This window comes from Zalophus californianus, chromosome 3 (assembly GCF_009762305.2).
Source record: "Zalophus californianus isolate mZalCal1 chromosome 3, mZalCal1.pri.v2, whole genome shotgun sequence".
NCBI lineage: Eukaryota > Metazoa > Chordata > Mammalia > Carnivora > Otariidae > Zalophus > Zalophus californianus.
The window spans coordinates 34,146,639-34,174,145 of NC_045597.1; the positions used below are offsets into that span (position 1 = coordinate 34,146,639).

Here is a 27,507-nt window from a genome sequence, read left to right on the forward strand (position 1 = left end):
AGGTGGTGAAAATGCACAACAGCAGAAGATAGTTGTAGTCCCGCTGGGGCCAAGCCTTCGTGATTTTGAGTAGGACTCGCCCTATCCCTCATACACATACACACATACAACCTTAATAATCAAGACTTCGAGAGCCTTGAATGTCAAAATGCGTTCGAAATTTATTCTACGGGCAATGAGGCATCACTGAAGATTTTTTAAAAAGGTAAACAGTGAAATAAAAATGTTCCAATGGACTTCCAGATAAAATGAAAACAAGAACGTAGAAGAAATAAACTCAAGTATTCTAAATCGAACTTCTTACCCTTTCACAAGAATTTTAACAATTCTCTTCTTTTAATACTACATGACATAATAAGTTATTTGCGGTATTGCAGATACCAGCTTTTCCAAACTAAATTATTAGAAAGGCGTGTGGAGGGGAAACGGCATCCCTCTCAAAGGGAAAAGGTAAAGAAAGGTGAAATCAGAGAGAGGCAACATCTGGATTACAAAGGATCGGGGGCTGGGGCTGCCCACACGTGCGGAGTGAAGAAGCCAAACTCGGCAGTGTAGGAGTCCCTGCCCTGCGTGGGAAAGGAAGGGATAGCCGCGAGCTACCTCGAAAGCTTCAACTACTCCACGTCTAAGGCTGGACCAGCCACCACCGTCGCTTCTCCATGGAGTTGAAAGCATCCCCAAACGGAAGCTCAGGTTGTAGCTCCTCAACAATTTCAGATCGGGGACCGTTAGGAACCCGTAACCAAGACAACCACTTCCGCACCCGCGGGAGGACGGCGGAAGCGGCAGCGTGCAATCGCCCACGCCGCCGGAACTCAGCCTGGATCCACCCCCAACGCAGGAAGCAGTGCATGCTGGGAGCTGTAGTCCAGAGGCGAGCCCCGCCCCGGTCCTGGATGGAACTAGCTCTGGGCTCCGCCCATCCGCCTCATTTTCGCCCAATACTCGCAGCCCTCAGAGAGCCAACAAACGTCAGCCTCGACGTTTTCCCGCGCAAGGTATTTATTAATATCTTGGAGCTGGAAAGGGTGAACTTCGGGGTAAAGTATAGTTGTGCCGCAGGGCTTCTACTTGGCACTTTTCACCGGAAGAGCGCGGTCAGGGTCGGGATTCCGCACTGCAAGCAAGATGCTCAAGTCCAAGACTTTCTTAAAAAAAACGCGGGCGGGCGGCGTGATGAAGATCGTACGCGAGCATTACCTGCGGGACGACATCGGCTGCGGCGCGCCCGGGTGCGCGGCGTGCGACGGTGCGCACGAGGGGCCGGTCCTCGAGCCGCAGCCCCTGGATCCTGCGAGCAGCCTGTGCCCGCAGCCGCATTACTTGCTTCCCGACACCAACGTGCTGTTGCACCAGGTGCGTCGGTGGAGGGGCTGTCCGTGGTCATCTTGGCACTACCGGGAGAAGGGGGTGTGACAGAATAGGGAAACTGAGGCCCACGGAGGAGAGTCTTGGACGTACTTAGGGAGAGGCAAACCCCATCTCGGGACCCTTGCCTCCTGTCTTCCAGGCCAAGTTTCTTTTCTTTGTTTGTTTGTTTGTTTGTTTGTTGTTTTTTTTTTGAGTTCTTGGAGTCATAAGAATTTTAGATTAGTTTTCTAACTCCTGGTGTCTCTTCTGCCTTAGATTTAAGTGTCTGGAGGCCGGGGACCTGGGCTTCTGTGGCCTCCAGCCTGCGACTCCCAGGCAGCTTGTAAGTGCCTACGAATGAAAACTGTGTGGGCCAACGTATTTCATTATTAGTGGACTTAACTCTACGAAGTTTTGTAATTAGTCTGTTTATATGTACTCTTCTCTAATAGACCTGAAGGGTTTTCTGTAGCAAAATAGCTCCTTAGTTTAATGTATACGAGGTGTTGGTTCTTTTTTTTTTTTAAATCGACAGGGTTTTGTTTGGCAGAAACAATTTATCAGTGAACATAGGAAAATTTAAGTTTTCTTTCCTTATTATTATTATTTTTTAAGATCGATGTTCTTGAGGACCCTGCCATCAGGAATGTGATTGTACTACAAACAGTTCTGCAAGAAGTGAGAAATCGGAGTGCTCCGGTATATAAACGAATCAGAGATGTGACTAATAACCAGGAGAAGCATTTCTACACCTTCACTAATGAGCACCATAGGTAGGGGGAAAATTATGGTAATTACCGGAAAACCATAGAATTAGCTAAATTTGGGGAAGGGTTCCTGGCAATAATTGTGACATTATCAGAAGGTGCAAGGTAAGTTTCGTACCTATGGGAGGATTATTTGGTTGTTACACAGTTCTACAGACATAATCCTCAGTGTACCTAAGGTACATAGGCATTGATTAGATCAAACCTAGAACCAAGGTCTCCAGACCCTTAGGCTACTGTGGGTACTTTTGTTTCTAAAATGTTTTCATTTTGAATTCCTTTCAGCATGAGTTGAGCAATAACATTTTGGAAAAAGATTTCCCTAGGTTCCTGGAATACCATATTATTTGATGACCAACATAAATTGATAAAATGTAAGAGTTTATGAAAGAGGTTTAAAAATATAAAGCAGATTTATTATTAATGGGCTTTTAAAAGCTAAACAATACTTTGTAACTGATCATATTGAAGAAGATAGGGTTAAGAAATAGAATTCTTTGTTGTGTTTCAGATTGACACCCTTTGAACATAATGTGTGGTCTTAGAAAATATATTGCTATTTCACGTGTTACATAAATTATCTCTGTTGAGTTCTAGTATATCTTTATTATATTAAATTAGGGCTTCTCAACTTTGGTACTATTTACATTTTGGAATGAATAATAATTTGTTGTGGGCAGGCTGTCTTATACATCATAGGATGTTTAGCAGCATCTTGTTCTTCTACTCACTACATGCCCTTAGCAACCCCATCTTCCCCCATCCACAGAGTTGTAACAACCCAAAATGTCTCCAGACATTGTCAAATGTTCCTGAGCAGTAAATCACCCCCAGTGGATTAGACAGTAGAATTCTGGTAATGAAATCTCATTGGAATATGCATATTTAAAAATACTTAATTTTTTAAGTATTCTCATTTCTATAGCCCAAATTTAAATATTATTCTTGTAAAAATCATTGGTAAAGCACTTGTCATCTTATTCCTAGCTTCTTGAAATTCAGAAACAGAAACTTATTTTTCAGTGCAGAAAGACCAAGTTTTTGTGGAGCATTATCATCAGAGTTTTAATGAGAGGTTAGCAATTTTTCTGCTTAAGTGCAATGAATAGAGCTTAGCAATACTGGCGTTGAAGGACACTTGGGCAAATCTCATCCAAGATTGTATTGCTCAAGTCACTGCTAAAACCAATTCAAAATTTAATGATAGTGTCTGACTATTAAGCTTAAAGCATTAGCGAAGGCATTTAATGGTGAGGAATGAAGCTGTTCTAAAAACTATTAGTATAAATAAGTGTGAGATTCTAAAGTTGAATCTCTTAAGCGCTAAAAGTTTTTGTACCGAATTTTGTTAATTTTACTTAAATTTGGCTTTGAAAAATCAATTTAAGGAAGTAAGTATGCTGACATATTCAGGACTTCAGAGTGGATAGACTATGAAGGAATATGCAGTCATTATTTGTATGTGGTCTTTCAGTCTCTAGATAAGTTTTGTCATTTACTGAGTGTTTACCACTGCTGATTTACACGTATTGTGTATTTGATAACTATAGAATCATATCATTAATCATTCTATTTGTAGCTTTTGGGAATTACCATTAATCTTCAGTTCAAATAAAATCTTACTATCAAGCCTGTGAAGTTTTATTATAGTTTAGTGGTTGTTAAGCATTTATGTTCAAAGACTTTTTATATATTCTTATTTCTATTGATTTTTATTTATTACTTTTTTTATATTTAGAGAAACTTATGTAGAACAAGAACAGGGAGAAAATGCTAATGACAGGAATGATCGAGCCATTCGAGTAGCAGCAAAATGGTACAATGAACATTTGAAGAAAATGTCAGCAGAAAATCATCTCCAAGTCATCTTCATAACAAATGACAAAAAAAACAAAGAAAAAGCCATAGAAGAAGGAATACCAGCTTTCACTTGTAAGTCTAAATGTAAAAGCTGTTAATTTTTATATGCTTCCGCACATAGGAACTGCCATTAGGCCCTTGGTCAGATGTTCACTTGAACATTTAATACTTTCATATTCCTATATAACGCCATCTGATGTTTGCATTTTTAAATTTCTCAGCATTTCTCAGCCAAGTAAGTTGTGGTTCCCTGTGGCTGTTAATTGAAATTGGCTTAGCAATAAAAACTCATAGAAGGACGCCTGGGTGGCTAGACGGTTAAGCATCTGCCTTTGGCTCAGGTCATGATCTCATAGTCCTGGGATCGAGCCCCGCATCAGCCTTCTTGCTCAGCAGGGATCCTGCTTCTCCCTCTGACTGCTCCTCCCCTTGCTTGTGCTCTCTCTCTCTCTGTCAAACAAATAAAATCTTAAAAAAAAAACCCAAAAAACTCATAGGTATGCTTGACCCAATACTTCTGCTTTGACGTGACCACATCAACAGATACGGGTTTAAAAAAAAAGAAAACACTTTATCAAGAACAAAACTTATTTTTCAGGTGAAGAATATGTAAAGAGCCTGACTGCTAACCCAGAACTCATAGATCGTCTTGCTTGTTTGTCTGAAGAAGGGGTATGTTTGAGTTAGTTTTATTTTGTTTTTGAAAAGTGAAAATATTAAAATGGCCAGTTTGGGATCTAAAGTTTATAGTTTATCAAATTTAAAAATTGGAATTTTGGTAGGTAAGTTGGAATTGAATAGGAGTTGGGTTATAAACAACAAGAGTGGCTGTAATAGGCTTATCAAAATGCCGTTCCTAAAAGACTTGACTTTCTAAAATAGCACTGTTCACTGATAGACCCTCAGCAACCTGAGTTGGGCCTGTCACATGGTGGCACCATTTGTTTGATGAATGAATAAAGGAATCTGTGGCTGGTTTGTGAATAAGGTATAAGTATTTGACAAAAAAAGACGTGGGCATTGCAGACAGCATAAAGCTGTAGCATTAATCCTGAAGGAAGAAGGGAGGGAGTCATAAGAAGTAGAACCCGAAGGGTAGGGGCCAGCTAACGAAGATCTAGAATTTATTCTGTCGGTCAATAATTTTTAAACTACCTTATTCTAAAGGGCTGCTGTGAAGAGAAGGTAGCCGGTAGGATTCTGGGCTCCCTACTTTATAATGGCAAGTTAAAGGAAATTAAAGGTTGGTGAGAGTAGGCCTGGGAGGAATGGGGGAGAATGATCGGAAATGTTTATTTGAAAGACCACTCTAATTCCAATTTGTGAGCTGATGCATTGTGTCAAGGACAAAGTTAGAGGCGGAAGGAGGAGTAAAGGGATCCATGCAGTAGCGGAGATGGGGGGCATGCTAAGTGCGTCATAAAACCTCATGGGCACTCACTTCCTTACATGTGAAGTGTATTTAACAGTAATGACTTCAAAGCATTGTTATGAAGATCAAATAAAGTAATAACAGTAGTATTAATGAAATTCTTATCTCAATGCCTGGCATGTAGCTATGGTAAATGTAAATGGCAGCTATCATTATAGAAACAGGTTTTATGTGATAGAACATTAGATATCCAGTCTTTACAACATTTTCTTCATCCCTGCTTATTTTCAATCAACTACTTCACAAAATTGAAGTGAGAAAATAAGAGCTGGGCTTGATTTTTGGAATAGATTTAGGGACTACTCTAACAGGTAGCCACTAGTTGCCTCTGGCTTTTTAGATTTAATTCAGATTAAAAATTCAGTTTCTCAGTTGCATTAGTCACCTTTCAAGTGCTCAAGAGCCACTTGTGCCCAGTGGCTACCATACTGGAGACCACAAAATCAATATTTCCATCACCTCAAAGTTGTTTTGGATAGCACTGGTTTAGAGGAGGAAAGAAAAAAATAGCTTAGCAATTAAAACATTACTAATGTTAACTGGTAATACATAATGTTTGATTGAGGACTGTGGTAGGGTAAGTGTAGGACATGGCGAAATTATAGCCGGTGCTGTTGTAATACAACATGTATGTTCTTCAGATTCACCGTGTCCTGCAAAATCATGTAGTAAAAGCAGCAGAGCTAATGGGAAAATGTGGTTGGGGCACACTCAGAAGTTTTGTGTAGTGGTGGAAATAGGGTTATCCAAATTTGGAGGAAAAGTTGTTACAGAAAGTGAAGATGGTGTGGCTCATAAAACATATGGTAGTCTGGGGTAACAGATGTTTGAGAGGTGACTGTTTTGTGGATTCCTCTGCAGCTTTGTTCAGCTAGTTGCAGTTTTCTGAATTCACCCAGTATTTTTTAATATAGCAGTTGCATTGGAACCAGTTCATGTTTTCAAAACAAGCATTATGGGAGGACTGACTGTACTTAGCACCTAACCCAGATTTCGGATGTCAAGGCAGAGATGTGAAGGATGTTAACTAAGCAAATTTGCTTCAAGACAGGGACATTTTAGTTGAGTTTTGTGAGGGAGCTAACCATCGTAATAATTAGGGGAAGAGCATTTTATGCAGAGGAATCAGCAAGTGAGGGCTCTGAGATTAGAATAAGTTGGCAAGGGGCGCCTGGGTGGCTCAGTCGTTAAGTATCTGCCTTCAGCTTGGGTCATGATCCCAGGGTCCTGGGATCGAGCCTCGCATCAGGCTCCCTGCTCTGCGGGGAGCCTGCTTCTCCCTCTCCCACTCCCCCTGCTTGTGTTCCCTCTCTCGCTGTGTCTCTCTCTGTCAAATAAATAAAATCTTAAAAAAACAAACAAACAAACAAACAAAAAATAGAATAAGTTGGCAAGATCATGGAATAGCTGGAAGAGTGCCTGGGATGGCGTAAGCAAGGGAGAAGATGTTACACAGGAAGTCAGAAATATAGTCAGGGACCAGATCGTGTAGGATATAATGAGTCATGGTGAAAAAATTGGATTTTAGTCCATGAGTGCTGGGCAGATGTTGAGTGGGAGAATAAGATCCATTGGCTGCTCTAAGAGAATAGATTAGAAGCAGGGTCCTCCAGTTAGGAGGATATTTTAGAGCTCCATGGGAGACAAGACAGAAAAGTGGACCATCGTAGGAGCAGTTAAGGTAGTGGGAAGTAGTTAGATATTGGTATTATTTTGTACATTGATGTTTTAGGGCTTGGTGTTAGATGGATGGGGCTGTGAGGAATATGGATGACCTTAGGTGTTTTGCCTGAGCAACCATATGAGTAGTATTGCTTCATTTACATAGGATGAAGGCAGGGAGCAGGATTGAGTGGAAAATCAAAAGTATGATTTTAGACATTTAAGTTTGAGGTAACTGTTAGAGCTCTCGGTGGCTTTATGGTATGAGTAGTTGGATATGCAAATCTGTAGCTCATGAGGGAGTTTAGGACTAGAGATATAGATATATTAGAGATAAAAATTTGGATCTCATCAACATATAGGTAGGGATTGGCAGACTTTTTTAAAAAAAAGAGGTTTATTGAAGTATAATTCACATACCATACAACCCACCTATTTGAAATGTACAATTTTTTGTATAATCACAGAATAATGCAGTCATCACCACAATCTAATTTTAGAACATTTTCTTCCCTTTCAAAATAAATCCATATCCATTACCATTCAATCCCAATCTGTCCCTGAAATGCCCTTGCTTTAGCCCCAAGCAACTACTGATCTATCTTTGTAAACTTGCCTATTCTGCACATTTCATATAAGTGTGATAATGTAATATGTGGTCTTTTTTGACTGTTTTTGTTTCTCTTTGATACATACTTAGGTATGTGCGAGAGCACTTGCTCCATCATACGGTAATTTTAAATTTAACTTTTTGAGGAACTGCCAAACTATTTCCCAAAGTGTGTGCAGCAGTTTTCATTCCCCCCAGCAAGGTATGAGGGTCCCAGTTCCTCACCAATGTATGAGAGTTCCAGTTTCTCACCAATGCATGTTGTCTGTCTTTTTCATTGTAATCATTTTAATGAGTGTCAGGTGATATCTCAATGTTGTTTGGATTTGATTTGCATTTCCCTAATGGCTAATGGTATTGAGCATTTTTTCATGAGCTTATTGGCCATGTGTATGTTATATGTAATATATAGATGTGTATTTTAACTTATGCGTATGTGTGCATACGTCTCTTCAAATCCTTTGGTTTTTAATTGGGTTGTCTTTTTATTATTGAGTTATAAGAGTTCTTTTTGTATTCTGGATACAAGTTCCTTATCAGATAAGTGATTTGCAAATATTTTCTCCTAGGCAAACTTTTTTTTTTTTTTGGTAAGGAATCAGATTGTAAACTTTTTTTTTTTTTAGCTTTGCAGGCTATATGGTCTCTATTACAAGTACTCATCCCTGCTATTGTAGCATGAAAGCAATCACCAACAATAGATAAGTGAAGGAGAATGGAATGTAAAACTTAACTTACCAAATACAGGCAGCAGGTTGGACTTGGTGTGTGGACCTTAGTTTGCCTAACCCTGATGTAGGGAAATGGATATAGATAGAAAAGAGAAGAGGTCTGAGGGCTCAGCCCGTGGGTACTTCAGGAGAAGTCAGAAGCATGAGGGGAACCAGCAAATGCGATCTAAAAGGAAAAACAGGTGTGAAGTTCTTGGAAGCCAAGTACAGAAAATGTTTCGAAGAGGAAGGGGTGATCATCTGGGTCAAATGTTGCTAAGTCAAAAGTAATGAGGGGAACTGATGGTTGGATTTAGCATTATGACATTTGCAGGGGGTGGGTACTATCCAGAGTAGTTTTGATGGTAGGGAGGCAAAAGTCTGAATAGAATAGATGAAAAAAATGGGAAGAGAAAATTTACAGCATGGTAACACTTCAAACGCTGGGGTGGGAAAAAGAGAGAAATGAGGTGATTGTTGGAAAGCAAGAGAGATCAAGAGGTTTTGTTGTTGTTTTAAGTGGGAGGAAATGACACAAGAGTAAACATAGGTAAAGAAAAGGGCCTATAACCAAGTCTTGGGACACTGCAACATTTAAAGATCAGGAAAAGGAGAATGGGCAGAGGAACCTAAAGGAGGAGCTGCCAGTGAAGTAGGACAGAAACCCAAGGAATGATGATTTGGATGCGAAAGTGTCTCAGGGAAGGAAAGGTCATTTTAAAAAATCTTGATAAGACCGAGAATGGTGCAGTGAAGTTGCTGAGATAATATGTTATTAGTGGCTTCAATAACAATAGCTTTGATGACTGACAATGAAACTTGCTTATTGTGCATTCCAGAAAGAGTGCGGGTGAACACATAGACACACAGCAATTATAGACAATATTTTTGTGGCATGTTGGTGTGAAGCGGAACAGAGGATCAGGCCAGGAGACCCAAAATTAATTAACTATATTTATTTATTTTAATAGGTCATGTTATTGCAAATTTATATGATGGTGTGAATGTTGTAATAAGTGGTGTGGGGTGGGGGGAAATTTGACTCTAGAGAGAGAGAGAAGATCATTACAGGACAAAGTTCTTGAATGGAGGAGAGGAGATGGTAGGTAGGTAGTGCCCAGCTGAAAGAAAAGAAACGTTCTATTCATTGTTGCAGGAAAGAAGGCTGAGGTTTTGATAGAGATGCAGGTGGGTGGGCAGATTCAGTGGCAGGAAGATGAAGTAGGTCTCCAAGTGACTGCTTTTGAGTCTCAGTATGGAGATTGCAGTCCCTCATGTGAGGCAGGGAGAGGGAAATGGGAGAGTTAAGGAAAAAAAGGACTAAAGTAATCTCCCTGGAAGGTAGAAGATGGTGGGAAATGAAAAAGGCAGGCAATTAAAGGAGCCAAAGCAGTAAGGATTTTGGATGTTGAGGCCTCTAAAAATCCTGGCAGGTGTGGTAGACCTGAGGTAGTCCCTAGCTTACTTCTATCTTCTATTCTTAACTGTGTAATATATCCAAAATAAAAATAGCTTTTCTTGTACTTTCTGTAGCCACACTCTACTCATGGAATTGAAGCTTCAGTATACCCTTTACTTACCTACCCATCTGTTTAACTGACCTCCTTAACCACACACCTTCATTCTGGGAGGCCTGGGGTGGGAAGAGGGGTTGTGCAGCGTTTATTAGTGACGTATCTGTGGCTAAATGCCGAAATGTACTGAAATTGAAATATTTATGTAAGTTGCCCTAAGAATAGAAAGCGTTTTTTCCTACTGTGCCGTATTCTCAAACTCACAGAGTTGTATGTACCATACATGGATGGTTTTTCAAAAAATTTTTTATTTAAATTCAATTTAATTAACGTATACTGTATTGTTAGTTTCAGAGGTAGAATTTAGTGATTCATCAGTTGCATACAGCACCCAGTGCTCATTACTTCAAGTGTCCTACTTAATGCCCATCACCCAATTACCTCATCCCCTTACCCACCTCCCCTTCAGCAACCCCCAGTTCATTTCCTGTACTGAAGAGTCTCTTATGGTTTGTCTCTCTCTCTCTCTCTCTCTCTCTCTCTGTTTTTATCTTACTTTATTTTTCCTTCCCTTCCCATATGTTCATCTGTTTGGTTTCTTAAATTCCACATGAGTGCAATCGTACGATGATTTGTCTTTTTTTTTTTTTTTTTTTTTTAATTTATTTATTTGAGAGAGAGCATGTGTGTGCAGGGGTGGGGAGGGACAGATGGAGAGGGAGTGGGAGAATCTCAAGCAGACTCCCTGCTGAGTGCAGAGCCGAATGTGGGGCGTGATCCCGGGACCCTGAGATCATGACCTGAGCCGAAATCAAGAGTTGAACAGTTAAACCAGGTGCTCTGTGGATTTTTTTTTTTTTAAATACCTGATAGTGATAATAATAGTTGTCTACTGAGTGTAAGGAAGATTTACATACTAACTACATCTTGTGGTTTGCTCATTTCACAGAATGAAATAGAAAGTGGAAGAATAATATTTTCAGAGCATCTCCCTTTAAGTAAGCTACAACAAGGCATAAAATCTGGTACATACCTTCAAGGAACATTTAGAGCAAGCAGGGAAAATTACTTAGAAGCTACAGTATGGGTTCATGGAGACCCTGAAGAAGATAAAGAGGCAAGTGTTGTGTTCATAAATTCCATATACAGTGAAACGCTTTCTATTCATGAGTTTCTGTTCATGATTTTCTTTCATAAGTGTTTAAAATTTTGTAGGAGAATTTAAACTTACTCTACCCTTCTACTTTATCAGCTTAAAGGCAGTTATGTGAGAGGTCATAGATAATAGAATGAATCACTTTCTTAGAGAGCTGCTTATGGAAGAAAAGAACTTTTTATTTACCCCACTTTTAAGAAAATAAAAATCTAATCAAACAAAATCATAGGATGCCTCTATTTTCTATATTATAGCTAGTTATGGAAAGTGCTATTTACATAACATATAAGTGCTCCACTGGGCTTCACACACTTTAAAGCAAATAGGAATCATTTTTGGGTGCTCACTATTTGCCAGATACTCTTCTATCTGCTTTGAATGCTGCATTCCATTTAATCTTCACCTGTGACTATGAAAGTGGGTACTCTTTTTCATTCTACCCAATTAGGACCCTGAGATTTAGAGAGAAGTTTTCCCAAAGTCTTTTTGGTGCTAATGTAAGAGTTACGGTGGAGCCATGAATACAACCCATATTTTCTGACATATTTTCTCTACTTGATATTGAGAAATTAAGAGGATGGGGTAAAGGGACACTATAGAAGAAGAAAAAATATAAAGGAGAAATAGAGATACATAGACACACTCAGAATATATCTTTCCTTCTGTTAGGTAATCTTCCCCTTATTATATTGCCATTAAAAATATCTGAGCATGTGCCATTTGCTGTTTTACACAGATAATCTTACAGGGACTTAAAAATTTAAACCGAGCTGTTCATGAAGATATTGTGGCTATAGAACTTCTTCCCAAGAATCAGTGGGTGGCACCATCTTCTGTGGTTTTACACGATGAAGGTCAAAATGAAGATGATGTGGAAAAAGAAGAGGAGAGAGAACGCATTGTATGAAACCAAACAGGTTTATCTTTTGTCTGTGTAGCTTTGTAGAATTCATTAGTGTTTTAGCTTTAGAGCAAATTAAACAAATTTCCCTGCTTTCAGACTTACTGAATGAGATTATAGTTCTCTGGGTTTAATACATTTCATACACATAGTTGATTATTTTCCCTCAAATATTTAAAGTCTTCTTTTAAATTATAACTTTGCTCAATAAACAGGTTTAAATATAGAAAGACTGTAACTTGAGTATGAAACTTGAATTCTGACGTTCAGGTACATGATCTGTCTGAATTAGGTTTGTCTGAATTAGTGAGGTTAGGTAAATACAAATTGGAAATTTTATGTATTATTTTTATGTAATGTTAAAATTCCATCAGCATAGTAGATGTACTTTGGGGCCCTTACATAAGGGTCAATTCTCTGTTACCATATTTATTATGAAGAGAATGCCTTCAGTCGTTTCTTAAGATCTAAAGTCTACCTGCCATGACCCATTTATTTCTAAATTTTAGGATTATAAGAACAATACAAATAGTTGGAATTCAAACATTAGTAGTTCTCCTATTTATAAGAATTCTGTTCATTGTGCTCTGGAGTCTTACTATAGTATTATCCTTGTAGAGTCTAAGCCATAGGAGAGTGTTGAAATGAAATACCATAAAGTCCTTCAGCTATTTCTAATAAATACTCTTTTTATTTGGGTTTTTGTTTTGGATAAGGAAGAACTTTTAAAGATAGAAGTATTTCTAATGAATTAATAAATGCCACATGATATTGAAGGCAAACTACTACTAAAATCCTAGTCTACTAATTCCTAGATGTGTGTGTGTGTGTGTACATTCTCATATTTAAACTGAACAGTTGCGTTCTGACATATTTATTCAGTTATACTTTTCCTTTGTTTTTTGATTATCTGTTTTTGTAGTGTATTATTATAATGGAACTATTTCCATGGCTTGGTTTGGCATATTATGATGTAGAATTTTGAAAGCATCAGGATTCTGTAACTATGTCATAATTTACTGCATGGAAGTATTAGTATCCATATTCATATTCTGATTTTAAAGAGAAATTGTCTCATTATACCTAGAGGAAAAATAACTGAAGATTTTTCTTTTTCTTTTTAAATCTCAGCTTAAGACTGCTATAAATGAAAAGATGTTAAAGCCCACAGGTAGAGTTGTAGGAATAATAAAAAGAAATTGGAGACCATATTGTGGCATGCTTTCCAAGTCTGATATTAAAGAGGTGAGTAGAGAGTGTGTTGCTGTGTAAATAAAAAATGATACCCATTAAATAGAACTTAGAGCCCTCCTCATGCCCCCAACCTCAGATTTGTGTGTCTGTGTGTAAAATCTTCTCTCCTAATTTTCTTTAGTCAAGAAGACATCTCTTTACCCCTGCTGATAGGAGAATCCCTAGAATTCGAATAGAAACCAGACAGGCTTCTGCATTAGAAGGACGGAGGATTATTGTTGCTATTGATGGTTGGCCCAGAAATTCCAGATATCCAAATGTAAGTTTGAATGATTTATATTTTTTTAGAATATCAAATTAAGAATTAGATATAAAATTGCTTCTTTTAGTGAAAATAAAATCTGCTTTTGTAATAAAATTTGTACTGAAGTATAGGAATATTTCACAAACTTACCTGATAAGTAGTACATCTTATTTGAAAATTAATCTTATGAAATTCCAGTGGAAATCATTTGATTATTTTTACTCAAGTTTCCTAACAAATAACTCTTGATAGTGGTTACAAAAATAGTGTTTGAAACCCAAGCAGATTCTACTAATTCTGAAGCCACTATATTTGAAGTAACATTTTAAAGTTAAAAGGTCATAGGAAATAGACAACACTTCGCTATGTAAGAACTGAGCTCTCAGGAAATCTCCATCATAAATCACTTGAGCTTTATGGACTCATTTTTAAGAAGTTTTGGAAACATTTAGAAATACCAAAGTGATATATAAATGTCTAAAAATTTAATGTCATAATAACATGTACCAAACAAAAAGCTGTAAAATTCACCTTTCTAATAATACCTTTTGGTTTTAGGGACACTTTGTAAAAAACTTAGGTGACGTTGGAGATAAAGAGACTGAAACAGAAGTTTTGTTGCTTGAGCATGACGTTCCCCATCAGCCTTTTTCACAGGCTGTTCTTAGCTTTCTTCCAAAGATGCCCTGGAGCATTACTGAAAAGGTACATTGAAAAGAATGTAGTCACGTTATAAATTACTATATCTGAGCTAACTTGGTTTCTGTATGTGTTTTTAAGTATGTAGAAACTGGGGCGCCTGGGTGGCTCAGTTAGTTAAGCAGCATCCAACTCTTGAACTCAGCTCAGGTCTTGATCTCAGGGTTGAGTTCAAGCCCCACACTGGGCTCCAGGTTGGGCTTGACACTGGGCATGGAGCCTACAAATAATTAATTAGATAAGCAGAAACCATAGTCCTCTCCTCCCCTGCATTTAAGTTAGGTACAGAACTCTTAGGTATTACAAAAATCATTTATTTTACTGAAAGATGCATTTTTCTGGGGAATCAACACTAGCTTACGTCAAATTATTCAAAGGTGAAGAAACCACAAGTTACAAATCATAATGTGTGGTTATTATTAACAAATAAAACAAAGTTCCTTTTAAAATATATAGAGAGAAATTGTTGATTTCCTAAGGGCTGTGTTTCACTTGTACTACCAAAATAGTTTTTTATTTCTTAACAATGTGGCATTTTCTAGGATATGAAAAACCGAGAAGACCTGAGACATCTGTGTGTTTGTAGTGTGGACCCTCCGGGATGTACTGACATAGATGACGCTCTACACTACAGAGAACTGGAAAGTGGAAATGTGGAGGTATCCTTGTTGTAGTGATGTTCGTGTCCAAATATATAGTTCTGCTTTTGAGTTTATTTTCTTTGGACCCATTATAGAATTTGTGAATTATTCATGCCTAGCCACTTGCAACTACAGAGACTAATGGGCGTGTGTCAGAAATTGAAATGGGAAATGTGGCCATCCTTTTTCAGTTTTGCTCCGTTTCTTCTCATTAGAACTCCATTAGTACCTTTACCCAGTTAAACATGTTGACATCCTCTTATTTTTATCTTTTTCAGGTTGGTGTTCACATTGCAGATGTTAGCCATTTTATTAGGCCAGGAAATGCTTTGGATCAAGAGTCAGCCAGAAGGGGAACAACTGTGTATCTTTGTGAAAAGGTACATGGGTCAAATTTAAAATGGAATTTTGACACATGCTTGTAACTTTTCCCTCATCCATTTTATTTATTTATTTATTTATTTATTTATTTATTTATTTATTTATTTATTTATTTTAAAGATTTTATTTATTTATTTGACAGAGAGAGCAAGAGAGCACAAGCAGGGTAACCGTAGAACTAGAGGGAGAAGCAGGCTCGCTGCCAAGCAGGGAGCCCAATGCAGGGCTCAATCCCAGGACCCTGGGATTATGACCTGAGCCAAAGGCAGACGCTTAACCATCTGAGCCACCCAGGCGCTCCGTCCATTTTATTTTTAATAATAAAATCGTCTGAGGTGTTTTCCTGCGAAAGGTGTTTCCAGCCTCAGTATTGAGGTGAAATATGAGGAATAACTGTTATGTGAATTTTGCATTCTTAGATTGTAAAAACCATGGGCACTTTTGCATTCTTGAATAGTCTGGAATAGTACATGAATTAGCAATAAAAGACCAACATAGAAGAAGGTGGTCATAAATCAGTGAAAATAATGCAGTGTGTTTGGTTATTAAGTGGCCCAAATAACAAGTAGACTTGGTTGATATAAATTGTTGTGTAGCATTTAACTTCCTAGCTCTGGGTAACTAGGGTATTTACTGTTGCTTCAAAGATTTAGTCATGAGAGTGTTTTGTCATCATTTACCATTTCTTCTTTTTAAAGTAATCTTCCATTAACTTACAGAGAAAAGTTGTGAGAATAGGAGGGAATGTTAAACTTAGTCTACACTGTCAGTGTTCTTCCATGTAGCTTTTTTCTGTAAAAGTTTTGTGGCTCTCTTTTTCAGTATGTTTAAAACACCATGTAGTTTGCGTTAGGCATTAGAGAAGGATCCAGTCATAGAACTGTTAAAGCTTATGTCTGTTATCTAGTACAAACTTATTATATAGGGCAGAGATTGCAGACTTGGAGGACAGCTTGGTGGCTGTGGAGAGAACGCACACTTAGATTCACTGACATGAAGTCCGGTTTCCTCTCGTTGTGTCCTGTTTGTAACAGTTGTGTGGAAATACTTTTCTAGAAATAGACTTGTTTCTTATTTTCTCAGTTCTGTTCACAAAGACCTTTTTCCCCCTTGTTAAATTAATGCTACTGAGAACGAAACATCAAATAAATGTATGGATATGGTTAAGTAATCTGCCACTCTATTTTTTTCTGTTCCAGAGGATTGACATGGTTCCAGAGTTGCTTAGCTCTAATTTATGTTCATTAAGATGTAATGTTGACAGGTATTTATGCATGTTTTTTCCTAAGAACATAGTATCTACTATTTTAACGGACTCCCATTAACAAACACTGTCTACTTTCCCCCATAGGTTGGCATTTTCATGTATTTGGGAAATGAATCACAATGCTGAAATCTTAAAAGTGAGGTTTACCAAAAGTGCCATTAATTCAAAGGTTGGTTTCATGGTTAATACTAAATGTTTAAGATCTTTTGTACTTTTAACAGTGTTACTAGATGGTTTTGAAAAAGTTAGGTTTACTAAATTAAATTTTTCCCAAATGTTTTAGCAAGATCTAGTTTTTTCCAGTTATCTGCTTAATTTTTGATACAGTTGCCTTGTATTCAGAAACTCACAAAGCCTGGATACTTGGAAAGACTAAATAGATGACTTTTTGCCCTAATTCAGGGACACTACTATTTGAAATTATTCCAATGTATAAACTGGTCAGAATTTTCAAAGTTGGCATGTATACCATCTTGTGATACTCACAAATTTTCAGGGAAATGATGTCATAAATTTTCCTTGGATTTCAACAAAACTAGCCTGAGGTCTCAGGTCAGAGAGAATGGAACCAGGCTAACATTCTCATCCTTCTCTTAACGGAATCTTCCCAGATTCCATTATGTTCTCACTTTGCCTTTGGTCTTTCTCAGAGGTTTGCCATCATCTAGTTGCTTTCAACAGTTTTGGATGAACTAGTGGTTGGAAAGGAAAGCAGTGTTGGACTGACAGATAGTGATGTATGAATGATTTAAGCCTTCCTCGATTTGTATTTTTAAAAATGATAAGTTTATTTTTCTCCCAGACTTGGTCAGTGTAACAAAGTTATATGAAAAAAAGTTCAGTGCACATACAACAGAAAACATTTTTAGAAGGGGACCTCTTAGTCCCTAGTAGATAACTTTGCTGTCCTAAGAATCTGACCTGGCCTCCTGCATCATCTAACCCTCTTATGCTATTCCTGATTTTTACTTGGGAAGCTACTTTTTTTTTTTTTTTTAAGATTTATTGATTTATTTCAGATAGAGAGTGCAAGGGGGAGGGCAGAGGGAGAGAGAGTCTCAAGCAGACTCGGTGCTGAGCACGGAGTTGGACGTGGGGCTTGAGCTCACAACCTGGAGATCACGACCTGAGCCGAAACCTGATGCTTAACCAGCTGTACCACATAGGTGCCCCTACTTTTTTTTTTTGATAAGCTAAAAAATGGTAGTTTTCCATAAGGTATGAAATAGAAACAGAAGCACTATTTGTATATTTGGATTATAATTGGAAATTACTTGGGATCTTTTTTACTGTGATTGGTCTCATTTTTAGTTACTTAATTTGGGATATTTCATAGATTTTTCGGTAAAACATGATGTCTAGGCTATTAGAGTATTCTTAATTATTTGCCATTGAGTAAGGAAGTAATGATCATCTGGAGAGGATTTCACTTTACAGTCATTGTCAGAGAATAATATAACTTTCCTTTTTATTTTAGTATTACCTAAGTATTTGTTAACTATGAAAGTAAAGTTTAGGCAATTTGTTCACCAACAAATGCTACCATTTTGTTTGTTTTAAAAGATTAATTTATTTTTAGAGGGAGAGTGTGGGGTTGGGAGTAGAAGCAGAGGGAGACGGAGAGAGAGAATCCCAAGCAGACTCCCTGCTGAGTGCAGAGCCGGATCCCATGACCCTGAGATCATAATCTGAGGCCAAACCAAGAGTTAGATGCCCAACAGACTGAGCCATCCAGGCACCCCCATTTTGTTTTGTTTTAACGTAAGTTTGCTTATGTTGTGTAATGCATCAGATACAAATTAATGAACCAAAAACCATAGGTCTGCAGTATAAATATTATAGCTAGGACACTCTCTCTTCTTAATGATTTTAGGTTTTCTGAAATCATAGATTTTATGTAGTGCAAATATGAAATTACACTAAACCAGTTTTTTTTTACTTTTTTTTAGAATTTTTTTAAATTTTAAATTTTTTTTAAAGAGTGCAAGAGTGGGGGGCAGGGAGGGGAAAAGAGAGAAGGAAAGAGAGAATCTTAGGTAGGCTTCACACCTAGCATGGAGTCCCATGTAGGGCTTGAGCTTACAACCCTAAGATAATGACCTGAGCCAAAATCAAGAGTGGGCCACTTAACCGACTGAGCCACCCAGGTGCCCTATAAACCAGTTTTTATAAGAATTATATTAACATACGGTTTTCCTTTTAGGCTTCCCTTACATATGCTGAAGCTCAGATGAGAATTGATTCTGCAGCCATGAATGATGATATTACCACTAGTCTCCGTGGACTAAATAAACTAGCTAAAATTTTGAAAGAAAGAAGAATCGAAAAAGGGTATATTTCAAAAATATTTATTAAGAAGTGTCTTTATTGTGGTAATAAGATAACCTGTGAACTCTTCAAAGTGTTTTATCCTGGACAATGACAGATTATTTAATGAGCTGAATAGAAAGGCAGGCAGAGACATTCTTTTTCTTCTAGCTCTGTCTATGTAATTTATTATGCTAAGGAGTTAAAGATCTTAGAGAAAATTTCAAGGGAGGCAAGAGCTCCTTAAGATTTCTATGGATTGTTTCTAATTTTAGTTAGAATATTGAACATTGGTTTTCAGACATTTAATAAATGTAGATGAACTTCTTCTTCCACTTGAGAGTTTGAAGCGATTTTAGACACCTTCATTTTTTAAATGATTCAAAGTTACACAGAAGCAGTCCTCCCAAAGGTCTGATATCTGACAGCTAGTAGCGACGGGTGTCTTTTAGCTATGATATCATGGGGTTTGCCTGGCTACAATAGTAGAAGATAAGGAATATCCAAGTCCCCAAACTTGTTGAAGTAAAGTAGTTAAAAGAAATTTGGATTTTTAAAAGACATCGTCAACTATCAGAGCAAAGCAAGTACATGAACCTTTCAGATGTTGGTCTTGGGTTCCCATGTCCATCCAGGGTAGGGTCACAGGTGGTTACTAAAAGTGCTTTTGTTGGGGAGTACAAACTCTAGATCTGTGCTCTTTGAGAAGATGTGCCTATTGTCTATTTAAATTAAAATTCATTAAAATGAAAGAAAATAAAGAATTTAGTTCCTGAGTCACACTAGCCACATTTCAAATGCTCAGTAGCCACTTGCGGCTAGTGACTACCATATCGGACAGTGTAGAGATAGAGAACATTTCCATCACTGCAGAAAGTTCCACTGGACCGCGTTCTTCCAGGTAGTTACGCTGAGCCATCTTTATCTCTACCCACAGGTCAGTTTTCTGGGAATATTCAATGTGATCCTAAATATAAAACTTGCAGCTGTGTAAGGATAATTTGGATGCGTTAAACCCAAAGAAACTAAAAAGGACACAAAACATTTTTCAGCAAGTGTTTGTTCATCAAAGGTTTACAGTATGCAAGACATCAGAAGAAAGTTTGTGGAAGATATTTTTAGAAAGTTTGTTTTAAAAACAAAATGAATAAAATGCAAATTGAAAACATTTTTATTTTGGTAGTTTTAAATGGTAAGAGAAATTTGCATTAGTAACTAGCCTCTCCTGATTAGTAAGGGAAAGATAATTTTTAACTTCAAAAACTGTCTCTACTTTTAATTTTGTAACTAGATAGTCGTGTACTGGTAAAGACAGGTCATTGAGTCTTCTCAGCCGTAGGTGAAATTTGAGAAAACAATCAGTAAGAAAATTGGTATTTTTTACTTTCTTAAAGGATATGTTCTGTTTTACATTTATTTTATGTCTATCTTAAAGGATAAATGTTAGGTCATGGTTAGATGTAACATTTTAAGTGTTTTATGAAGAAAAAAATCAAAATGTGATTACTATACCTTGCTTTTTAGGTCAGATGTATTGATAAACAGACTAAATCTAGTGTAGAATCTTGTAAAGACTGCATGGCAAGAAAGGAATATTTGTCAAGATTCTCTGTCTAGTATTCCTTTGGTAGTTCTAATAGAGCTGAAGAATTGAGGGAAAAGGTGAAGAATTAGCTTGCACCATCTCATCTTTTTTTTCTCCACTTTCCCCCCTTCTCCATGATTGTTTAGGGTTACCCAACTTCATTAAAATTCTTTAAGTTGGTTTGAAGCTAACCTGATGAAAATAGCATGGAGGTGTGAAGAAACCTCAGACTTGCCTTGTTGGAATTTACTTTTCACAGGAGAACTTGGGAACTCATTAAGTGAACCATTCCTGTAAAGCACGTAGTCTAGTATGTTATCTGACACGTAGCACTCCATATCAGTAGCCTCAGTGTGTGTACATACCAGGGTAGTAGTTTATCAGTCTCTTTGCTGGCTCAGCGAATGTGGACGTACTTTTGAACTGTGGATCTTCTGATGCTACTTACCTACGTGTGGCAGCTTCCCTTTTGCCTCTCTCTCCATCATCCCTCACCCCAATACATTGTTTTCTGTAATAAGTAAAACTCTGCCAAGTTACCTTCTTTATTTATAAAAGTGATTACAAACCCATGTAGTTCAGTAAAAACTCAGTTTGGGTACAGAGCATACTCAAATTCTCAGAAGTACAAGGACTCATATTTTGTTGTGTTAACACCTGTTGTCCCCCCCTTTTCTTTTTTTTAAAGATTTTATTTATTTGAGAGAGAGAGAGCACGAGCGGAGGGGAGAGGCAGAGGGAGAAGGAGAAGCATAGTCCCCGCTAAACAGGGAGCCTGACGCAAGGCTCGATCCCAGGACCGTGGGATCATGACCTGAGCTGAAGGCAGACACTTAATTGACTGAGCCACCCAGGTGCCCCTGTTGTCCTCTCTTTTTAAATGCATTTTAGATGTGTAAGATGCAAAGCTGTCAATGAAAATGGAACATAAAACTTAGCAGATGGTCTTAAAGCCTTCAGAAGAAAAACTATTACTCACTTGCTATCATCATTTTTTCTTTTAAAAGCATCACTTCCAGAATGATATCTGTTATTCGCTCACTTCACTAAATTTACATCTTTAATTTTTATTTAGGGCTTTGACTCTTTCTTCTCCAGAAGTTCGATTCCACATGGACAGTGAAACTCATGATCCTATAGATTTGCAGACCAAAGAACTTAGGTATGTAAATTTTTGCTGGGCTGTAGATAGGATTTTTATTTTAAATGTAATATTCAGTATATATATTAATAAACAAAACATATTTGTACCCCAAATACCTATTTCTAATAGGGTTATGGTGTCTGTAGATCTTTTTGAGTTAGGATATACAGAGAGAAGTAAATGTGATTTTGTTTTTTAGTTTTTCTTATATAAAACTGAGAAGTATTATAATTTCCAATTTGAATTGGTCTTGATGTGTGGTGTATTAGAACTTGACTAGTAATAGTTGTGGTAAATAAGAGATTGCCCTGGTTAATTTCTTAAGTATTTAATATAGAAGAGCGTAGTGTACAAATATGTACAAGACCTTGTGCTTTAAAGCCAGACTGCCTTGGTTTGGATCCCATTTCCAATAACTCCAGACAAGTAATTTGACTTTTTTACACCTCAGTTTGTTTGTTTGTAAAATAGGACTGATAATGGTACCTACGTCACTGGGTGTTGTGAAGAGTGCTCAGATGAGTTATTGTTGTACCATTGTATTGATTTGGTTGAGATTTAGGAAGCAGGGCTGTTTTTGGTTAAATCAGTTAGGCCTCTTTTCCATGCCTTTTATAAGGTAATTCTAAAATGAATGTGCATTTACACTTTTCTTAGTAGATGACCAAGAGCTAAAAATGAGAATATACTCAAATTTCTTAGGACCAGTGTGTGCTTCATAATAGAGCTATTAGAGCTAAAATTAAAAAATACTTTTGGGAGAACTTTTATATAAATAAAAATAATGTTAATGTGAACAGTGAGCCTAATACGAAGAGGTTTTTTGAGGAAAATGTCGAATCTGACTTTGTCAAAGTAGAACAGCGCCCCTTCTTACCAAGAAGAAGACAACACATTTCTAAGATTGTCTTTAGTCTTAAAGGTATGATTGGAGGTCTTCCTAATATTTAAAAAATTAATGTACTTTAGGAATCTAGTCAAGAAGTTTATAAGATGAATGAAACTTAAATTAAAGATTAATATAATGCCCATTCAGTGACTTGGGAAAAAGAAAGTACAATTTACAACAGAATACAGATCATTGACTAACCTAAGTTTTAAATAGACATAGACTATAGAGAATAAAGAGCAGTGTCAAATTGGTTAAGAGTTTTGAAGTCAATTATGTGGGCTTGGGTCTTGTTACTACTAACTCCAACTTTGAGCAAGAGAATAATGTTACACATTCTTAGTTTTCTCATCTGCAAAACAGGACTAACATACATCTTTCTCTATATGGATACAGATCAATATTTTACGGCATAGTGCAATGCCAGGCCAATAATAAATACCTAGAATAGCTATTGCAAATATAATTTCTTCATTTTGGTGATTTATTGGTGAAAATTTTAATTTTTTAAGCCCAAATTTGTATGACCTAAGTAGCTTTTCATTCTTATTAGTAAACTTTATTTTTATGGATTTATAGTTAAGTAAAAATCTCTTTAGATTTAATAAAAGAAGGTGAAAATTCTTTTGGTTTAGATTTTATATATTATTAGAGTTAGTAAAGGTTCTATTATTTAAATGCAATTTAAAAGTCTCCCGCATGAGATTTACTCATGCAGTAGATGCATAGTGAGAGATTGTCAGCATAGCAGCTGAGAAATGAAAGAGTGTTAGGTTATGAAAAATATACGCATGCACACACGCATACAGATGTTTACGTAGGAAATACTTTTATTGTTTCGTTGGTAGCAAAGGTAGCCTGGGAATAAATGTGATCTATAAGAGTCTCAGAATCTTTTTTCATTATTTAATGATTTCTCCCTTGGCAGGGAAACAAATTCTATGGTGGAAGAATTTATGTTACTGGCGAATATCTCTGTTGCAAAAAAAATTCATGAAGAATTTTCAGAACATGCCTTGCTTCGAAAACACCCAGCTCCCCCTCCGTCAAATTACGAAATTCTGGTTAAGGCAGCTAAATCCAAAGTAAGGTTGCATAGTTTGCAAAATCATCTCTATTTGAATTGTGATCTGTCCACTGTACTAAACAATCTATATTTGCATCTGCATGAAAGTTTCCGTTGTTTTTTGATGCAAAAATATGCTAGTAGTACTTTTGATTAAGAAAAAAAAATCAACTTGGATACAGTCATTGAAATCATTTGCTGAATAAAATCCTTTAATGTCTTTGGAGAGCACCCTGTGCTACAACCAGAAGTTCCACACTAAGGTATTTGCAGTATCCTAAACATATGAAGCTCTTCCACACCTCTTTGCCTTTATACATGTTCTTTCATGCGTCCTCTGAACTGCCTTACTTCAGAGACTTAGAAATATTTTAATTTAACTTTAACTCAGTTAAGCCCTCTTTCTATCATGTCCCTAAGAAAGAAGTCCATTTATTGCATACATTGGGGAAAAGGAACAACATAGGAAGGCTACCGTATCCTCCCCCTCATTTAGGCATAATTACCCGTACCCTTGTGGTGACTGTGGCTTACATTGGTTTTCTTTGGATCACTCGTTCAGGTCCCATCTCTCCTGTCCAGATGAGGAGCTGGAAGTAGTGTGGGGTCTCAGGGTATTATTCTACCAGAATGATGTTGGTTTCTGATTTTTCAGATCTTTATGGTGGGCCTACTACCCCTATCCATCAGAACAGAATCAACTTCTCCTCTGCTCTAAGGCTTAACACTGTAAATTGGGGAATTTTCTCCTACTATCTTATTTCTTCCTAAGATCTGGGTAGAGCAAGGAGGATCTAGGTATATTTGCCTCATCTCCCAAAATAGAACCAATTGGTCAATAGTGACCAATAGAGTTTTATTTTGCCTCTGGCCTTTACTTCTACCTTGAATGGAAGGTAAAGAAATACCTGCAGAGAGGGGCGCCTGGGTGGCTCAGTTGTTCAGCGTCTGCCTTCGGCTCAGGTCGTGATCCCAGGGTCCTGGGATCGAGCCCCGCATCAGGCTCCCTGCTCAGCGGGAGGCCTGCTTCTCCCTCTCCCACTCCCCCTGCTTGTGTTCCCTCTCAAGCTGTGTCTCTCTCTGTCAAATAAATAAATAAAATCTTTAAAAAAAAAAAAATATCTGCAGAGGAAAACCACACATGCTAGAAAGAACCCAGATCTGCTTTGATTTTTTTTCTGTACCCCAGCAAAGAACAGGCAAGCACATATTGGACTTTGAGAATTGCACTACAGCTACCACCATCCTTTCCCCTTGGAAACTTCTTCAGAATGTTACTTCAGTACCTTTAGACACATTCAGAAAATATTAAGCTTTGATGTTACACAAAACAATCATGACTTTTTATAAGCTGTTTTTAGTTCTCCTAGGTTAAGGACAAAAGATGTAAATACTTATTACCTGGTCAAAAACACCATATTTGTTCTGTTTGATTTGTTGTATTTTGAAGACACCATGGTACTGATTTTAAAATGTTTAATAGGGTGCTCTTTCCTTCTTCTTTACTCTCAGAATTTGGAAATTAAAACTGATACAGCCAAGTCCTTGGCTGACTCTTTGGACCGGGCAGATTCTCGGACTTTTCCGTATGTCAACACTCTCTTAAGGATCTTAGCCACTCGCTGTATGATGCAGGCCGTGTACTTCTGCTCTGGAATGGACAATGATTTTCATCACTACGGCTTAGCATCGCCCATATACACACATTTTACTTCACCCATCAGAAGGTATTTTTTCCTTATAAAATGATAGGAGATAGAAAATAATTTTGAATTGTAAAAAGCTATTTTAATGCCAACATAGTATGATTATTTGTCCTTCATGTATCTAGATATGCAGACATCATCGTGCATCGGTTGTTGGCTGTGGCTATTGGGGCCGACTGTACGTATCCAGAGTTGACAGACAAACACAAGCTTGCAGATTTATGTAAAAATCTCAACTTCCGGCACAAAATGGCTCAGTATGCCCAACGTGCATCAGTGGCTTTTCATACCCAGGTATTTGCCTTCCGTCAGTAATGTTAGGGGAGATGACGTTTTGTTCACTTTCAGTTTAATTTCAAAATACTTTTTGTTAATTTCAGAAATATTGTTAAGACAATCCTTGATAAGGCTATCTGTTATTTTACAGTTGTTTTTCAAAAGCAAAGGAATAGTAAGTGAAGAAGCCTATATTCTATTTGTAAGAAAGAATGCTATTGTGGTGTTAATTCCAAAGTATGGTTTAGAAGGTACCGTCTTTTTTGAAGAAAAGGACAAACCAAAGCCAAGGCTTATTTATGATGATGAGGTACAGTATTTTTAATGGTTTTATTTGGGGTTTTTTTGGAAGGGGTACTTTTTCTTTGATGGTGCGTAGAAAGGATAAAATTATTTTTTGCATCCTACAGAACTTAATTGCACAGACTAATAAGCTTATTCTGTTCATAATTTCTCACTTCAGTGTATCTTCCCACATACAGATGTTGTCCTTGATTTGTTTTACACCATGTAGTTTCCTCTTCTAAGGAAAACTTGAATTATGCTTTGCACAACTGGACAGATGCATGAAAGTAAAGGAATAAATGGCTGCTTAGAGCTCAGAGGAATTTTTTAAGCCTCTTTCCAACGTTTCTTGTCTGACACAATCTCTACTTCCCTAACTTTAATAGAACTACAAAACAGCAAACTTTGCCCACAGTACCTTTTCCTCTGGTAGACCAACAATTTGCTAATTAATGGGGTGAGAATCTTGAGATTAATGAACATATATATTGGGACCATCTTACTGAACGGAGGAAGTATACACATAAATAGGTCATATATTAGTGAAGTTACTAGGTAAATGGTTTTTGTAATACTGCACACCTAGATGCTTATTAAATATGGAAATAATTTTTTAAACTTAAGACTTTTAATGTGAAACCTCAAGACAGCAGTTTAAAATTGTAAAATGTGTTTTGTTTAGATACCTTCCCTTAAAATAGAGGATACAGTGTTTCATATATTTGATAAAGTTAAAGTGAAAATCATGCTAGACTCATCCAATCTTCAGCATCAGAAAATCCGAATGTCCCTGGTAGAACCACAGGTAAGACCAAACTTCACTGTCCATGTTGTAATGGTCTAAAAAAAGGTATATATTGTGTGAAAGAGAAGGATATAAGTTTTTTCTGTTCAAGAGTAGAGAAATCTTGTAAGTAGTGTGGGAGCCAGATATTTGCATAGCAAATTCTATTTTCTCACCAATTTCCCTAGGCTGTGGGATCCCAGACATTTGGGATTTTTTGGAAAAGGTCCTCAGTACCAAAGGCAGAGAGCTGTCTGAGATCTCCTCCCTGGTCCCTTTTCACTTTTATCAGTTTTGAAATCTGTACGTTTAAAGATTAAGTATGTTTCACCCTAAGTATTAGTTCTTAACCTTCTGCCCCAACACACTGAGGCCCCTGATGCTGACTGTCACAGTGGCTCAGCTAGGATAAACTGGGCGTGTTCTGGTTAAACCACACTTTCCAAATGACATGCTTCCCACCCATCGAGACTGTGTCTTTTACATTTTTGAACCACTATTTATGTGTGAAGTATGTATACTTTGTGTGGAAGACGTTTACTAACCTCCTTTCCCCTTCTCTCCCTCGACATCATTTTAAACTTGAAAGTGTCAGTGGGGACGGAGAAGATGAGATTTATTCTTTATTTTATGCTTTTACTCATCTTATCTTTCTGTTTGCATTACTTTAGATACCAGGAATAAGCATTTCGGCTGATAATCCAAACATGGACATTGATGAACCAGAGAGAAAGAAGAAGAAACGTGAGAAATAGCTACAGTCAACAAAAAAACTTCGAAGAGTGGTTTCCTTAAAAAAAAAAAAACGAAAAAAAAAAAAAACCCAAAACAAAAAACCTTGAGAGAAGCTTTTAAACCTAGGAAGTGTGTGATAGTTTGTTACTTTTAAATACATTGTAACGGTTTTAAAAATTTGCATTTTTATTGACCTGTTTGTTGACTGTGTCTGTCCCATCATGGTACTTCATTTCTAGATTGAACTGAACTAATTATGCATAAAAATTCAATTGAATATCC

The 27,507-nt window shown here is 37.2% G+C and overlaps 2 protein-coding genes across 9 annotated transcripts in view; one reads left to right on the forward strand and one right to left on the reverse strand.

The window, feature by feature from the left end:
• Positions 1–790, reverse strand: part of PIBF1 (progesterone immunomodulatory binding factor 1) — a 231,456-nt gene extending 230,666 nt beyond the window's left edge. For all 8 annotated transcript variants that reach the window (XR_003519163.1, XR_003519164.1, XR_003519162.1 and 5 more), the window contains exon 1: positions 601–790. The gene's annotated coding sequence lies outside the window, so the exon portion shown is untranslated. The remainder of the gene's footprint in view (positions 1–600) is intronic.
• A 187-nt stretch (positions 791–977) lies between these two features.
• Positions 978–27,402, forward strand: DIS3 (DIS3 homolog, exosome endoribonuclease and 3'-5' exoribonuclease). The gene is made up of 21 exons (XM_027588673.2): positions 978–1,356; positions 1,966–2,123; positions 3,856–4,049; positions 4,576–4,649; positions 10,855–11,022; positions 11,798–11,962; positions 13,094–13,207; positions 13,338–13,475; positions 14,019–14,165; positions 14,702–14,818; positions 15,079–15,180; positions 16,381–16,445; positions 16,533–16,617; positions 18,652–18,779; positions 21,416–21,502; positions 23,302–23,458; positions 24,952–25,166; positions 25,271–25,439; positions 25,573–25,731; positions 26,389–26,511; positions 27,162–27,402. Exons 1-21 carry the CDS (start codon positions 1,129–1,131, stop codon positions 27,243–27,245), a joined length of 2,877 nt encoding a protein of 958 aa, XP_027444474.1. The 5' UTR covers positions 978–1,128; the 3' UTR covers positions 27,246–27,402.
• Positions 27,403–27,507: the final 105 nt, after the last annotated feature.